Source organism: Gossypium arboreum, chromosome 2 (assembly GCF_025698485.1).
Source record: "Gossypium arboreum isolate Shixiya-1 chromosome 2, ASM2569848v2, whole genome shotgun sequence".
NCBI classification, from domain to species: domain Eukaryota; kingdom Viridiplantae; phylum Streptophyta; class Magnoliopsida; order Malvales; family Malvaceae; genus Gossypium; species Gossypium arboreum.
The window spans coordinates 49,573,665-49,591,708 of record NC_069071.1 but is presented as its reverse complement, the minus strand read 5'-3'; the positions used below and the strand labels follow the sequence as shown (position 1 = coordinate 49,591,708).

General features: G+C 32.0%; 1 protein-coding gene across 2 annotated transcripts; it reads right to left on the bottom strand.

The window, feature by feature from the left end:
* Positions 1 to 5,738: 5,738 nt before the first annotated feature.
* Positions 5,739 to 14,980, bottom strand: LOC108476118 (uncharacterized). 2 transcript variants are annotated; one of them, XM_017778213.2, is made up of 8 exons: positions 14,396 to 14,980; positions 12,911 to 12,973; positions 12,719 to 12,814; positions 12,031 to 12,078; positions 9,344 to 9,415; positions 7,238 to 7,296; positions 6,405 to 6,495; positions 5,739 to 6,314 (listed from the first exon to the last, which is right to left on the bottom strand). In XM_017778213.2, the coding sequence occupies exons 1-8, from the start codon at positions 14,708 to 14,710 to the stop codon at positions 6,156 to 6,158; spliced, it is 903 nt and encodes a 300-aa protein (XP_017633702.1). In that variant the 5' UTR covers positions 14,711 to 14,980; the 3' UTR covers positions 5,739 to 6,155. The 2 variants fall into 2 exon arrangements, with proteins under 2 accessions (XP_017633702.1, XP_052880756.1); XM_053024796.1 differs by lacking the exon at positions 12,911 to 12,973.
* Positions 14,981 to 18,044: the final 3,064 nt, after the last annotated feature.

Below are 18,044 nucleotides of genomic sequence, written 5' to 3'. Positions count from 1 at the left end.
AACTTTCCTCGATCTAATTTCGTTTTCTTTAACTCTTGATCTATATAAATTCAAATTTAACTTAGTCAATCACAAATTCATTCAAAACAATCCATAAACACATATTTAGGACATTTTGCAAACTAGCCCTCGCATTTTCACATTTTGACACTTTAGTCCCTATTTCACAAAATCACAAAATACATATAATTTGCACGTACTCATGCTTGGAAGAATATTCATAGCACTCATAAAAGTCCACACATTTCATTTATTCCACATTTTAGTCCTTCAATTTACAAATTTCACAATTTAGCGCATTTTACTCAAAATCATCAAAAATCCAAAGACAAGAGATATTCACCCAACATCAAACTTTCATATTTCATCATTTAACACCATAAAGCTTATGAATTCATCGATGGCACATTTCAAAATCATCATCAAAATCAGAATTTGAGGCATGGGCTTGATAATATAGAAGCAACGATTACAAAAACATAGAAATTATCAAAAATCGAACAAAATACCTCCCTCAAGCAAGTTCTTCAATTTTCGAACCCTAGGTAATCTTTTTATTTTATTTTCTTGTGATTTTTGGTTGAAGAACATGAATAATGACTTATTTTCATACCTTATTTTAATTATAATTCATTTTATAATTAGTTTACCATTTTGCCCTTTGTTATAAAACTAATAAATCAATAAAAACAAGGCCATTAGTGTCCATTAACCATGTAAATGGCATATTAATCACATAATGACCTCCCAAATAATAATCCAAATCAAATAGGCACTTTTAACAAATAGCAAGCAACTTTTATCTTTTACGCAACTAAGTCCTTTTTATCAAATTGAGCACACAAACAATTAAATTTTCATAAGAAACTTTCACACATGCTAATTCATATATCATAAGCACAGAAAATAATATTTAACTATTTTTATGACTTGGATATGTGGTCCCGAAACTACTATTCCGACTAGGGTCTAAATCGGACTGTTACAACTATATACGAGCAGTACAGATATGTACACAGAATCATGTGAAGTGAATTTGATATGGGATGATTTCTCAGTAAGAATATGTAAGCATAAGTTATGCTTGTGAGATATTGATAACCATGTGATTATTGATTTACACCTTTGATAAAGGGATGCATGGTAAGATTAGAAATGGTCATGTATTAGGCTTATGAGCCTAATTAGGTTGTGAAATGGTATGATGTATATACGTAAATTGTGATTCATTAAATATAAGAAAAAGAAAATACAAGCATAATTGTCGACTTGAGTCATTATGAAAACATCAAGTTACATGAGTTATGGATAAGTGAAAGATTGTTAAGCTATTTGTTGAGATTATGATTACTCGTAAATGACGTGCATGTTGTTAAAAGAATTGAAGTAACTTGTTAAATAAGGTGACAAGCTTTGATGGGGAGATTATGGTTGCTAGTCTAATGCTAAGACATGCAATTAGAGTTTGTAAGATAAAAGAGTAAGCATTATGAACGAGTATGTGGTAATTATGAGACTTAGTGCAAATTGTAACAATAATATTCTTATAGATGGGTAGAATAAGTGAACATATTAGTTGTTCATTAATTACATATGAACTTACTAAGCTTATTAGCTAACTCCTTTTCTTTTCCTATCTCTTATAGTTTAATTTAGCAAGCTCGAGGTGGAGATCACCGGAGATGCTATCACACTATCAAGCTACTACGGGGTGGAAGCGAATGCATATATTTTAAGTTTATGGCATGTATAGGGACTGTCATTTGTTAATTATGTTATTGTTAATGTGGCCGAATGTGTTGGCCTATAATGGTTTATGGTTCAAATTGTATATAGCCATGAATGATGGCTTACGTTGATTATAAACTTATGCATGTGTTAATGCCTTTTTGTATGTGAAGCTAGTATGTCTATAATAAGTTAAAAATGATAATTTAGTAAGATAAATGATGATATTAGAATGACATGCTATTGACTTATTTGTGGTCATTTGCTTGTCTACGTATGTCATGTTTGATGCTATGAGATGTTGCGCAAATGTGTGCAAGTGAGGGTGACTAAATGGATTGGAAAATAGCCTTATAATTGTCTACATGGATAGACACACGGGCATGTGTCTAGGCCATGTATGACACACGGTCAGCCTCATGGGCGTGTAGTCTGGCCGTATGTCCCCTGCACCTTAATTAATGTAAAATAGAATGGCCTATAGTAAACACACGGGCAGAGACACAGCCATGTGTCTCAATCGTGTGGAGGACACGGCTTTAGGGCACAGGCGTGTGTCTCGGCTGTGTGTCCCTAATTTAGTGATGATGTCATAAATAGAAAGTTACACGGGCCGAAGACACAAGCGTGTCCCAAGCCACACGGCCTACCCACATGAGCGTGTGACTCTTGTTTTGAAGAAAAATATTTTCTAAGTGAGATGAAAGTTTCAAAATTTCTCGGTTCAGTCCTGAACCATACCCAGTGTATGTTTTGGGCCTTGAGGGCCCATATAAGGGACGACATGCATATAAATGAAAAGTTTTAAAAATGGACGAAAATTCCTATCTAGATTTTGTAAGATAGTGTAATTTTATGTTCAGTAACGCCTCGTACCCTGTTCCGAAATCGAATACGGGTAAGGGGTGTTACCTCGAAAGGGTATCTTGTTGAGTAGAACTTGTGCCGAGCAGTGAGACCGAGAGGGTATCTATATGCCTAGATGGGATTGAGAGAGTATCTTAGGTGATAATCCTTAGCGAAGATGAGACTGAGAGGTTATTCCTAGCTAAGGGTGGTAAATACATAATTAAGGGTAACTGTTGACTTAATTAATAATTAGAGTTACAATAGATTCTAGGATAAGGGGGCTTGCGTATTCGAAACGAGGAATAGGAAAAGTCAATAGTAACTTAGGGTTAGGTTTAGTTTAGGTTAAATTAGTTAATTAATTTTATTATTGTTTGGATTTACACTACTAATTCGTAACTCGACTAGATTAGTACTTATTTTCTGTAATTAATTTAATAGTGATTTTCTCCAATCTGCAATCTCTTGGGTACGATCCTCAGAATACTTTCCAAGTGTTTTGTTGTAGACAAAACTATATTACAATTGGACATCTATACTTGTAGACATTGCCTCATTCTATATATTTTGTTGTAGTATTCTTACTCTCAACGTTCGCATGTCGGGAGGTGGTCATGTTCCATTGTAAAACACTAAAACTATATTACAATTTGACCTGTATAGCTGAAGATACTGCCCTTAGTTGTTATATTTATTTGAAGATTTACAAGCCCTTGTGCACGCATGTCGGGGCGCGACCACTATTCTTCTTCTTCTTCTTCTTCTTCTTCTTCTTCTTCTTCTTCTTCTTCTTCTTCTTCTTATGTTCCCTCCCTTTGTAGAATGTCCTAAACCGACATTCTCTGCAATGTGGCTGTATAGGGATTCATTAACCACTTCGAGATATCCCATCCATGCTGCTTAGCATATCTCTCGATGAATGCTTGCATGGAATGCACCCACTAGGTTAGGTACACCACTCCTAGGGTATCACCCTCCCTACTTGGTTTGTTGCTTTGCCTCTTGCCTTTCTTGTCGATAAGGATGATGGCTTATCCATTTTCTATTTCCACCACTAGTTCCACTCATTGATTTGCTTCCTCTGAAGCTCTTTGTACTGAGCGAATATAGAATTTGTAATGAGACTTTTTGATGGTTTCAAGAATTTTTGAATGGGCAACATCGACACACCAGCTTCTCAGCATAAAGTTGTTACTAGATGGGGGAAATAAATTCCTCCTTTGGATTTGCTGACACATTTGTGCATGAAATGGTTGATCCATTTCCCTATATTGATTTTCTCTTTTTGTAAAATGACTCAAAAAGTATTGACGTTAGACACACTTAAAGCAAAAGAAATACGAATACAAATAAATTGCATCCACATTTTTAATAACAAAAACATGATTGCTTAATTCAAAGAAAGTGGAAAATCAGTATTCGTTTGTCATCTACATATCCCCTATTTTTAGTTAAATAGTTTATTATATGCTTCATGTCAAGATTATGAAAACATTTTAAGCCCACAGTTTTATAATATGGATCATCATAATCTTAGCATTTACTAGCAGGAGATATGTCAACTTCTTTTCTCCGTACGGTTACTTTGTTACCATTAGAGTTTTTAAAATTTGCATAAAGTTGTTGAACAATCGGGATCACAACGGTATCTTTTGGAGTGAGACAAAAATTAAACCATTCATGGTGATGTACCAATTCCCATAAATCATTACTAAGGGTCGATGCTAGATCGAACCAACATTCCAAAATAAATGTCTTTCCATGAAGCTTTAAAAACTAATTTTTGACTTCCTTATTCGGAAATCGGAATTCGTCATAGTTCGGAACCAACTCCTTAGCTTGTTTTGTTTTAATTCGCTTAGTGCCTCTAGGTGCCATGAAAACTTACTTTCCAATAAATTCTCAACAAATATTCAAGAACATATTTCTATCCTACCAAACAACTAATCTCAACACCCAATCAAGTTTATAAGCACTAAGAAAAGAGTACGGAACCTTAAACTTTTACCTTGAGAATGAAGGATAATATATGGGGTGTTACAGAAGGGGGCAAATTGCACCTCATGATGGTACTTTTTTCATAATATACAATATTGGTTTTTTTTTTTTTTAAATTAAACATTAATTCCATCTTGGATATTACCTACCATATCATTATTTAATGGCAAATTCTTAACAAAATGAAATAATTTACACTTTTTTCTAATGTACAAAGATTAATTTACTCATTTTTAAAAGAGAGAACAAAATACAATCCTATTTCTACTAAATGAGCGAAATTAAATATTAATTCCATCTTGGATATTACCTACCATGTCATCGTTTAATGGTAAATTTTTAACAAAATGAAATAATTCGTTTTTTTACATGTATAAAGATTAACTTTATCCACTTTTAATAGAAAAATAAAATACAATTCAACTATTAATAAAATAGCCTCCCTAATACTTTTTCCTTATAAAAGCATTAGAAAACTACCTAAACCCTCCCCTTTTTTTAGGAGTATTAATGCTGTGATATATCTCTTAGTACAGTAGTTAACAACCTGTTTGCTGGTAAAAATTAACACAGTAGTTCACCACTTAAGAGGTCACGTGACCTACTTTCTTTAACATGGAGAAAATATCTCTTTTTGAAATGGAAAATTTTAATACTAGAGTTTTTCCTCAATGTTTCCAAATATATCAGCACTTAAAAATAAAATATCAATTATATGTTTCCTCTCCACTTCTAGCATTATTTTCAACTAATGTGTGTTTATTTTTCAATAATTTTAAAATTATAAACTTCAAGAACATATAATTAAAAGGAAAAAAGACTAATTCCGAGTTTCAATATTTCAAATATATAATTACTATAAAATTACGTATCAAAATTTGTATTAAGTATTATTTTATAAAATATTGCCATTTATTTTTTAAAAGGCTTCTATTCATAGGCTTATAAAATTTAATAAATAAATTAATTTTAGCAAGTAATTTTATAAAAGTAATAGATTTGATAAACAAACTATTTTTGAAAACTGAAAGTGAAGATTATTTTAAATATATTAAAATTATTTTATCAAATCATAAAGAAAAATAATTGAGTTATTATACTTTTACATTAAAGGACAAAAATCTATTTTCATAAATTAATACTTCAGTTTTATTTACTCAATATTTTACCTACCAAACAATGAACCATTTCAATAATGATGTTATTACAAACTATTAGTGCTAGTTTACTAAACAAGTTTTTTCTCATGTTACTACACTAATCAACCAAACCAAATTTACTTTTACCAACAAAACAAAAAAGCCCAAATTTTTGCAATGCTATAACATACGATTCAATTGTCAATGGGATTATCACAGATAATTCTGATATCGGAGGTTAAAACGGAAAAAAGGAAAAACAGAACGCTGCCACCTAATATTCTTCTCATTAGATGGCTTCAGTTCATTACCACCACAGATATTGGAAAGTACACATCCATAATGAGCTTCAATTCATGCAATTGAAGAACCCTAAAAGAGATCAATCTCAACTTCATCCCTTCACTTCTAAAATGGTATAAATAGCAGCAACCTTATTGATCACCTTCTACGCACAGCAGAACTTGGCCCACGCTGCACTGCTCCAGCTGACGGCTGTCCTTGTGCAGGTACCTGGCCAGTAGCTTGTTCCTCAGGCATGTTCATTGCTTGTGTTACGGCATTCATTACAATGAGTCCCAGAGGGATCAAATACATCCACTGGTATGCATCAAATTTAATCATCAGACTGAAAATTTTTTGATGTGAAGGCTAACTGAAAAATCAGATTAAATCGATTTGACCACTCACGTATTTAGCCCAAAAAGACCTTTCAGCCGGCTGCACAACTTCACCTTCAGCATTCTCTCCACCAAGAATTTCTTCAGTAAATACAGGAGCCCTACATAACAGAATGGAACACTGTCAATACAACAGAACCAAAAATCAAACAATTTTGCAGCATAAATGAAACAAACGATATTGAGATTTCCCCCTAATAACTACTACAAAATTCAAATAAGTTCGACATATATATCCTGCATTCCAAAAGTGACGAGGAAAGATAAGCTTCTATTGTATTCTTTTAGACTAGCAAGGAATTTTGATAGTATCAAACAAACGGAACTAACATTAAAGAAGCATATAGTCTAATGATCTCACTTAGGTTTTACTTGGTAGAATGGAAAGAAATTTGAGAAAGAAGGAAAATTGAAGGGGTAGAAAAATAAAAAATATAATTTTTCTTTGTATAGGTGTGCAACTAAAAGAAAAATTGATTTTCTTTCCATCCATAGCTTTGTAGAATTGAAAAATGAAACTACTGAAAATTGCACAATTTTGAACTAAAAAACACTCATTTTCTCTCCTCGTATCATTTCAATTTAGAATGTTCGGTTTTATGCAGTAAAATGGAAAATGGTCATCTCTCATATTTTCTTTCCTCACTTTTCTCTATCAAGCACACTCAAATTTCATTTAATTTTTACTTTTCCAATCCCTCCTTCCATCCTTCCACTTTTCCACTCAACCAAACATACCCTTAGACTTTAGATTAAACTACAAGTGCTAACATTGCAGAAAATCTTCAATAGATGCAAATAAATATCTCATTTTCAAAGAACAAATTCTAAATGGCAGCATACCTGGGTGCCTGCTCACTGTTCTTCAAAACTGTATGTGAACTGAAGGACCACTTTGCAGGCTGAAATAGAGATTATAAAATGAAAATAAAGGGGGATCATTACACGATCAAAATTTTTCTGAAAGAAAATAGTCTCTGTTCATCTTCTACAAGGTTCCATCTTATCAATATATTTAAAATTGAACTTCCATTTTATGGAACAAGTTGATGCATGTGTACGGTACTTGAACAACTACACATGCTGAATGTTATAACCCACTCATAAGCTGAAGTCACAGTTCACATCAAGTTGCAGTTTTAAATGGTTGATCAGCATGCATAGAGATGCCAAATTTAAAACTCTCCCTAGTGAATTGGAATATGTTGATGGCAGAAACACATCAGCTTTAAAATAGCAACTAATAGAGAGTCTACAAAGTCATCCATATGAAAGTTAAGCCTCATTCCATTTTGTCTTGGTACACCCTTTTAAGCGTTCACTTTGCTTCCTCAATACCATCAAACTTTTTCCTCCCGTCATTATTTTCAGCTTAAACTCCCCAGCTTCATGAATCAGAATCAATTTTATCTCATAATATTTAGATCAAATTTTGCTATTAGTCTCTTGTACCATGTGTAAGTTGTGAAATTAGTCCTATGAACTTTTAATTTGGTAAATTTTAATCCCTGTACTTTTCAAATTAATGTTTTAGTCCTTGTAATTTCAAACTTTAATGTAATCCTAATCCATACGGTAGCAATTAAATTCATTTGATTAAATTTTATTATTATTGTTCTATGCGTAAAATTGTAAACTTAGTTCATGTTCACCAATTTGATCATTCCTACACTTTTTGAATTTTGAAATATCAGTCTTGACAAACAACCATAAAATCCATTAATTTGATTAAATTTTATTATTATTGTTCTATGCGTAAAATTGTAAACTTAGTTCATGTTCACCAATTTGATCATTCCTACACTTTTTGAATTTGAAATATCAGTCTTGACGCAAACAACCATAAAATCCATTAATTGGCTTTTTTGTAGGTAATGCATAAAAATAGCAAGCTAACATAATATTACACATGTAATAATATGCTTTCCATATAAGATTTGGAAATAACAAAACTTTAATCCATGAATTTAACATTTACCGTTTGGTCAAGACTGATATTTCAAAATTCGGAAGGTACGAGGACTAAGAATGACCAAATTAAAGTACAGGGACTGACAGCAAAATTTAACCAAATATGTAAAGTTTATGATCACTTTAAGGCATCAATAGTCACTCACTCAAAAAAAAAAAAAAGATTCTTAGCAACATAAAATATATTCTAGATAAAATAAAGATTCCAAATTTGTTTGAGAAATGGGAGGAAATTAACAATTCTTTTCTACGTAAACCAACATAAAATCAAAGAGAACCAAGCACACAAAAAGAGTTGGGATATATCTATATTTAATGAAGAGAAAGAAGACTATGGGTTATAACCTATGTTGCTCTGACTCCTTATTTTTGTTAAGGTACCCATTTCCAACACTTGAGTCTGACGCATGAATACGAGTATATGACCTCTAAAAGTCCTCCAAGTACATGAAAATATATGACCATACCCTTTTCAAACACGTACTCATATTTGACACTCGCAGCTGAGTCCCGAGTAACATAGGTTATAAACGGTTTGAGGGCTTTCTCCAATATGAAGAAAAAATTTGAGAGAAAGGGGAACTTAACCTTATGCTTGTATTTTTTTGGTAAACCTTGAAATTTTCTTAACTGGTTAACAAGGGAAGTGTGGTGATTGCGAAGGAGACTATTTGAAGGACGGTGGGTTGATCCTAGCTTTTAAAACATGAGTTTCTTCTCTTGAAAAGCTGAAGCATAAGGGAGAGTAAAAAGCTGCTTGAGAAATTAACCTGTTATGAACAGGTCTCAATTAAAAATGTTATATAATGTGACTCTATGGAAACAGGTGTGGAAAAAGCATTTCTGGGTGCAAGTATTGCTGGAAATCCCCATAGCAAGAAATGCCAAATAATTATAGGGGAGGAAGAGGTTACAGTTTATATACTATGCTCAGTTACAGGGAAGATATTCCAAACTAAGAGCACAATCCTAACTTACAAGTTTCAAATTCCGAGGATAAGGGCATGACCCGGGAGAGCCATAATTGACAGCCAAAACATTTACACCCTCCTGAAAACAAAAACAAAAGCAAAAGGGAAAAATTTTTAACAATGGCTCCACTGTCAGATCAACATCAATCAAGAAATTCGTTATAGAACAAGCAAATTACATATCATTCAAACATTCCATGTAGAAAACATGATAGACAAATGTGCATGACTACAAACATAAAACAAAATAAGGACAGTTAAAGGAGACTCCAGATTCTCATGCTTCAAATGTTCTCCATATAAAATTTATTTTATGCTACCTGTAGATTTTTTTTTGGTCTAATAGCATCAACTACTACTACATGCAAAGAAAGTAAATATGGTGAAAACAAGTATAGATGATATGTATGTATAAGCAGAAAAAGCCATAAAAATAAAGCACAATCACATATTATGAACTACTAGTACATATAAAGTAAATATGGCGCATTAACATGTGTCAATAAATTGTCATTAAAAGATCAAAAAGAAAGAGCAAAGTGTCAGATGGACTATGCAATAAATTGAAACCTAAGATAAATGTGGTATTCCTATTTTTATTTCCATCAAGTTATACAACATGAAAACCATCAATAATCTGAATCCCCAAGAGACCAAATAAAATGCCATGTCATATAATAATTCAGGTGAACAAGGCTAAAGTCGGACTCATTTAAGCCAAATGCAGTTGCTTACTCAATAAGAAAAACAGCCTTTTTGTTAGGACAATGTTGTAAAAGGAAAAAGTAACCGAATGCGAAAAGAGAAGAATAATAAAATTTCCAAATGCTTGTGGCAGGGGCAATATCGGGAACAGAACAAGAAAGCACATGCAACACACATGTTGCCAGATGCTGAAATGAGTAAAGTTCTAATGATAAGATAACAGCATAGCATTCATGATAACCAGCTCCATTGGTAGGCTCACCATCTGTTCTTGGCCCTTTTTGCCATTTATAAAATCTTATAAAAATATTGAAATCAATGAAGACTGTTTCGAGTTTGTTTTCTTAATTACAGTTGAATACCAAAATTTCAAAGGGGTACTTAACCACTCTCAAGTCTCAACATGGACAATTCTAAGAAGCTAAATACAGGTACTTGCATCCAATTTGGTCAAATCATGCATACATTTGCACTATTCAGGGTTGCAACAAGAGAAGATTTCAAATACAAAGAGAATTAAGTCACTAAGGCTCCATTTGTTTCATTGAAAATGTATTCTGGAAAATGATTTACTTTTCTGAAAAACTAATATTTTCTGTTGTTTGGATGAATCTGTGTAAAATATTTTCTATTGTATGGCAAATTTCCTGAAAATATTTTATAAAATTGTTTACAATGAAACAAACATATATTTGAGATTTATGATAAAGAGTTTAAAAGAAGTAGTGAATTAATTACAAAGTGATGTTAAGGTGAAATTATAGTAAATAATGAATCTTCATGATGTTAAGGATTAAATTGTAAACTTTTGTGAAATTTATAATTGAAACAACAAAAGTGATATGCATGAAAATTTGTCATATGAAATAAGACATTATAATGAATTATTTGATTAAAGTGCTTATATGGTGAAAAATAAATTACATGGTAATAGGGACTAAATTGAAAAATGTACAAAAGTTTAAGTGTGAAATAATTTAATATGTGAACAAGGAAATTATGATTAAAGTTTAATGAATGTGTTATGAGATAATGAAATATGCATAAAGTATTGTAAAAGTGAAATTGTGGAAAATATGAAATTTTATTATGACAATAACTAAATTGTTAAACTTGAGAAAATATGTGGATGAAATAATAAAAGTGAAATACATAGAAATTTGATATGTGAAACAAGATATTGAGATAAATTATGTGATTAAAGTGTAGCAAGAAAGAAAATTGATTTAATATGATTAATTAGTGAATAATGAACATGTATGACAAAAAGGGACTCAATTGAATTGTTATGAAAGTTTATAAGAAAATATTTGATAAGTGAAGAATGTAGTAGAGAATGTAACATCTCGGTGCTTTGACTCGATGTTCTGGTGGGGTATGTGGGTGTGGGTGTTACAGGGAACAAAGCCTTATCGGTTTGGAAACTGTTGTTATAAGGAACAGAGCCTTATCAGCTTGGAAATGGAAATTGTCTTACGAAAAAAAATTTGGTAAAACATTTTACAGGAATAAGGGGATAATTTTACGTTGACTAGAAAACCTTTTACGTTGACCATCATCCTAATTTACATGAAACAAACATCAGAAAAGGCTGAAAATATTTTCCGTAAAAGCTTTTACGTTGAAACAAACGAAGCCTAAGATTCAGTAATGGTGTCACCAATATATGAATAAGACCCAAGTAAATCTGTATCATAAGCACAGCTACAAGAAATTTCACATAGCATTCTAAAATATAGAACTATTAAGTAACTATTTATAAAGTAATCTTTGGCGATAACTGAGCAAAGTGATCTTTGGAGACAACTGAGAACTAGGTTACAGTGTCTCCATCAACAGGTGGCTTTGAAAGAACTACAAAGGCTTGTTATTTTTTGTTACCTTAATACCCAGCAAAAATTATCACATAAAAGCACTGCACAGGTATCCGCATGGTTATGCAGGTACATATGAAAGGAGAGAAGAGGGAGGGGGAGAACAATGAATTACCATGTGTATTACAAAATGCTCATCCAAACTTTCTCTAGGAAGACATCTCTGCAGTTTAAAAAAAAAAAAAAAAACAGTAGTGAGAACTATACGAACTACAAAGAAAAGAAAGAAATAGTAGGCATCAAAGAAACTTGGTGTTTAATTGAATTTGATAACAATGCCACATTACTCCCCTCTACCCCCTCTCTTTATTTTCATTTTGACAATTAAAGATCCGAAGCTCCAAACTACAACACAAACTATTTGTCAATTCTAGGTTTTCCTCAATATGACCATATGACAATTAAGCTCAAAAGTGAACAATCAAATTCAATATTTATCAGCATTAATTTATATTATATATTATTATCTTTTAAACAAATAGAAACATCTCAGATGTTAAAGACAGAACATTTAGAAAAAGAAAATTGAAAAAAAAAAAAAAAGTCGTCAGATTTAAAACCTCTTCCTTCAAAAAGCTTAATTCACAGCATTTTAACATTAAAGATTTCAGCTTAAGAGCAGAAGTCAAACCCTGATCGTATTAACAAAAAGAACTGCATAGATGCAAAGCAGTTAGGCTTTTGAAGTTTCTAGTAGATGAATTTAAGCACAAAAAAAGGCACCAAGAATCCCATTACCAAAAGCATTAGACAATAATATTAGAGATCCCAAGAAGCAAGCTAAAGCAAACAGTATCACTTACTGCTTTCACTGATGAAATAATAAAATCCCTCCCAGGAGGACTCAAAACATTAGATGGGAGTCTTATCCTATAGAAGTCATCACTTTCGAGCAGATTCTGTAAGAGCAGATGATTAAAACCCAAAGCATCATAAAATGGTAACTCACACAGAACAGAGTACGTAAATTAGAAGTTTAGATAATGCGTGATTACTTTGAACTTCTCCTTCTCCACATCAGAGAAATTATTCCTCGAAAACCGTAGCTTTGTAAGAGTCTGACAAAACTGGTCACATTAGATCCTACTAGAGCTCTTTGGAATGAAACATAGAAAATGACGAAATGTGAAAAAGAAAGTCACTTCAAGACTATAGAAACTTAAGTCATTCACAACTTTCAATCAACTATTATTATCTTCACCAGTTGTTGAGAAATGGAAGGTCATAGAAGCAATGAACTAATTATTTTATTATTATACACAACAGATATATATCTGGTTAGTATCGTCAATAGAAGATGCCACCACTTACCTAAGCCTCTTATTAGTAATAATTATGTCAAGATTTACATAATTAATTTTCTCAAATTTGAAGGCCTTTGGAAGTAGCAGGTTTTACATGGCCAAACTGTGAGAAAGAAATCAAAAACTAAAGAGCTTAAGCTTCAGTAAACTCCTCTCAGATCCTAATCATGTTTCCAACAACAGTCCAATACCCACTTTTAAGATTTAGAATGAAACCAAGTACTAGTTGTACCAGTCAGCCGCTTAATTTCAAAGAACTCAGCGGCCTTTTCTTAACAAGGATGCATACCAAATTTGCCACCATGCTAAGTCAAAGTTAAAATTTCTCAACCACATCAATTGCACTAACTTTACCATCATGCTTTTAATTGGTTGAATTATGGGGAAAAAATTATGAAGGAATTACGGAATATGTTGAGTACATATTTAACTAAGTTGTGAAGAAGCAGAAATTTAACATGTTAAATGTAGCAGAAATCCCACATTGTACAAAAACAAACACATTGTAATCGTTGACACATTGTTCTCTTAAATCTTTTCATTTATATTGCAAACTCATCAACAAAACAGAACACTAAGGATATGTTTAAACATGCACTGTTCTATTAAATTTTGTCCAAATATGAGTCAAGATTAAAGTGCAAATGTCAAATTTCAAGAAAATTGAGAAAAGCGATAAAATTAGGTTGACATATAATTCCTACAATAGCGCAGCAGCATTCACCTCACAAGTTGACTCCATTTTCTTATAACTTTAACGACAAAGGCCATGTTTTCTTTTGTCTTTTAATTCCCTAAGCAAAATGTGAAGAACTGCTCTTGGAGATGAAATTAAAAAGTATTATTGACTAACTAAAGATTAACGTTGTTATATTATTTCACTAACAATATGAATCATTTTACTTTCAAAAACTTTCTGTTAGAATTTCCATCCTAATCATTATTTTATTAATCAGTTATGATAAAACTTTTAGTAGCAAAATCGAAAACCAAACAAAGCCCAAGTATAATGCATAAGAAGATGTAAATAAAAGTGGAAGAAAAATCCCAGCTTTAAGATATATATGAATCAGGGTGTGAATGGAAGTTTCAGCACTATTCATACACTACGAAAACGAAAATTTTGCTTTAAAAAAGATTTTTAAAAAAAAAGAAAGAAAGAAAAGGTTGGTAAACCTGGCCGCCGTGGCTCCATGTTTTGAGGCGGGCGGAGAAAGTGCCAGCGGGAGAGAAATCGGAGTCGCCAAAAGCATGGTCAAGAGAGAACTGGATCTTAGAATCGGAATCTAGATCTGAATGCCTCTTTCGGGTCGGGGATGTGACTGGTGGGGATCGAGTGGGGATGGGTTCAGGGGAACGATGTTGCGGAGCCCCCTCGAGTCCGAACTCTTCGTCGTCAACGAGAAGCTCATCGGATTGGAACCCGCATGAAGGAAACGACAAGAACGATAGTGTGAGGATGAAAGATACTATGACTTCGACCCACTTCATTGTTGCCCTCTGCTTTGTTTCCTCAAGCAGAAGAAGTTTCTGCCTTTAGTAAATAATAATACCTTTTGAGTTGATTAAATCAGGGGAAAGAAATAACAGGTCTCAGTTGAGGCGTTGTTTGAATCGCTGAGGAGATCAGTTTTGCTGTGCTGAGATTAGAGATTGCATTTGAACAAGCAAGGAGATTACTTAGGGTGCTTTTTGATAAAAACTTGCAACACTAATATTTTTTAGGCATGTTTATTTAGCGCATGACTAATCCATCAATAATATAAATAAAAACAGAAATTTGAAAAAGTAAATTGAATTAAAAAGGATATTTCTTTAATCATATTATTAAATTAACATTTAAAAATAAAAATTTAATTGATATTTAAAAATATTTAGAATTTAATTTAGAATTATTAGTTATACAACTATTTAAAAATAAGTTGAATAATTTTATTGACTCTAAAATAGAGTTATAACTTGAATAAAAATCTAAGCTTACTCACCACCAATTAAAGTTAAAATATTTTTTAATCATTTTTATTTTTATAAGTAAACATTTTTATTTTCATATTTATTAGTTATAAATTGAATGGATGTTTAAGTATACAAATAGAGATTGATTTTATATTTTAATTATCACTTAATTAATATTAGAGTTATAAATCATTTAAAATTCAAATTTAGATTTATAAATAGCATCTATTAGTAGAATTTAAGAAAAAAATTATTAGCATTAATAAATTAAAAGTATTTTAAAAGAAATATCCGAACGACAATGACAATGAAAAGTATAGAATTATGTAAAATAATTTTAATTGATATGACATTATATTATTATGTTTAGTTTTTATTTTTTATTTGTTGCTTGGCTAAATAAGGTATATATGTCATTTTTTTAATTGGTCTTTTAGGCTATTTTTTTTAAAAATTAGGGAAATATGTCTTTTTTTTTAGAGTGTGTGAAAGCGTTTTCACACTCTCTTCTCGACTTTTTTTATTATTTTGATAATGTTAGGGTTATTTTTAGGGTTTAGAGATAAAGTTTTAAGAGGTGAAACCACGAAACTTTATAGATAGAATTGAGAGGTCAGGGATGCGATAACGCATCTCAGAACACATATGCGATAACGCATCTCACAACACATACATTTCATATTTCATGCTGGGATAGGACCATTACCTTAGAAACTCATCCTATGGAAGTCAGGTTTCGAAGTGACAGTGCTTGATACGGTCACAGATCAAAGTCTAAATGGAGGTCCCAATTAGAGGCCATGATGTAGTCACAGGTTCGAGTATAACCGGAGGCTAGTTGACGGTTGTTATGCGGTCATGAGTTCAAGCTTTTTGGATACCCGCAAATGATGCCTTATATATATATCATACAAAAGATTGATGTCATAATCATAGGGAAAAAAGAAGGGATTTTTTATGTACTTAACGTAATTTTTTTCTCTATTTCCAGGCAACCAGTATCTTTAACATTTCATTTTTATCCGAAGGCTAACACCGAGGTGTACACAAGAGGTATAACCTCCCAAAATCGACCTAGATGTTATGGTTGAATTGTGAAGGTCACACTGGACACGTAAACAACTAATCTACTCTATCACACTAGACACCTAAACAATTAATCTACTCTATTGCTAGTTGAAAACCTCAAATACACTCTCTTTAAATAAAACCACAGCTACCTTTGTTATTTTGGAAAACATTTATTAAATAGTACAACTTTTGTTAAGTCAAGTTAATAACATTGGTGTGGTTTTAAGAAAAACACATTGCTCGTCATTGTTGTTGAAAAACCCTATTAAAATTAGTTACAGTGGAAAAACAATTAAAAATCTGATTATTTATTAAGTTGAGTAACATGCTCAGTCTAATTTTAGAATACTCTTATAAATAAATTTAAAGTATGTAAATTATGCATGCATGATAAACCCCAAAACAGAAATAAACCCAAATCACAGTTCAAATAACTTTACAGTCCAAAAACCATATAAATTTAGGGAACTTTAACTAAAATAAAATTGAATAGAATCTAAGTCTAAAGTCTGTCGTGCGTCAGCATACCATGTCCAATCCTAGTCTCGTTGCTTACCTGAAAGGTTTGAAGTAATAGGGTGAGCTAACTAGCTCGATGTAATTAAACCACCATATAAACATAATGCATATATTCTGTCATTTAACATATAATGCGATAAAACCACCAATCTCCACAGTACTCCTAGTGCAATGCATTGAATACATATAAATGTAGACTTAATATGCCGCCAATACTCCATGAAACTCCTTCGTCAACCACAATATCCCACCCGATGCACAAGCGATATGTCATATAATATTTCAATCAAATGCACGTTTCATAGGTATTCTTTCAGTAGCATAGTTTACATGTCATGATTATAAAGTTCAATTTCACCATTTGTACGGTGACATTTTAACATACCATCATTCGATAACACTTTAAGAAAATATTTCTAGTGCATGTTTACAACTTTTCATGGCATTTTACCCAACAAGATTTCGAGCATTCAATATTTATTTCCAAAGTAACACATGTTATACATATACACCTTATTTTTCGTACTATTGCAGCACACTAATGAAACCCGCGATTTCTCCTTAAGATCTTAAATCAAACCTAAATTAAAAATTAATATTTTATCAAATTAATATACCACTTAATACCCTCTTATGGTATCAAATCAAACAACATAACTATAACAATTTTTCAGATCTAAATTAACTAGGTTTCTTACATTGATTTGATGCGAAATGTATGCGCGAACATCAAACGGCTTCACTATTGGTTTGGGGTGTTTGAGTCGGCACCTAACACCATTAAATATTGAAAAATTAGTAACTATATAACCATGAAATTATTTAATCTAATCAATTATCAATTTCCCCAAAAATTAAGTTGAAACTACACACTAGCCCACAATCTACCACACTTATGCTTCCTGAGTTGTCAGATCTGAGTCGTCGAATGATCAAGATTGAATTTTCCTAAATCACACATGATTAAAGGCTGATTAGGAGAGGTTCTTGAGACCATGATATTGCTGGAAAAAGGTGGGAAACATTAAAGAAAATAGTAGCTCACTTTTGGTACCTCTAAGCGTGGCGCACCACCACCAACGGTGGCAAATCGGGGCAGATTTAAAAAGTCAATCAAAATCACTTTTGAAGGCTGGAAAAATACCCATAAAATCATTAAAAATTTCCCCAATTCTAGATCTAGAAATTTGGGCATTCCCTTGAAAGATTCATCATGAAAATTAAAGAAAATAGGCACTTACACAAGCTAGAAGAAAGGGGAGACACTAGCACTTCTACC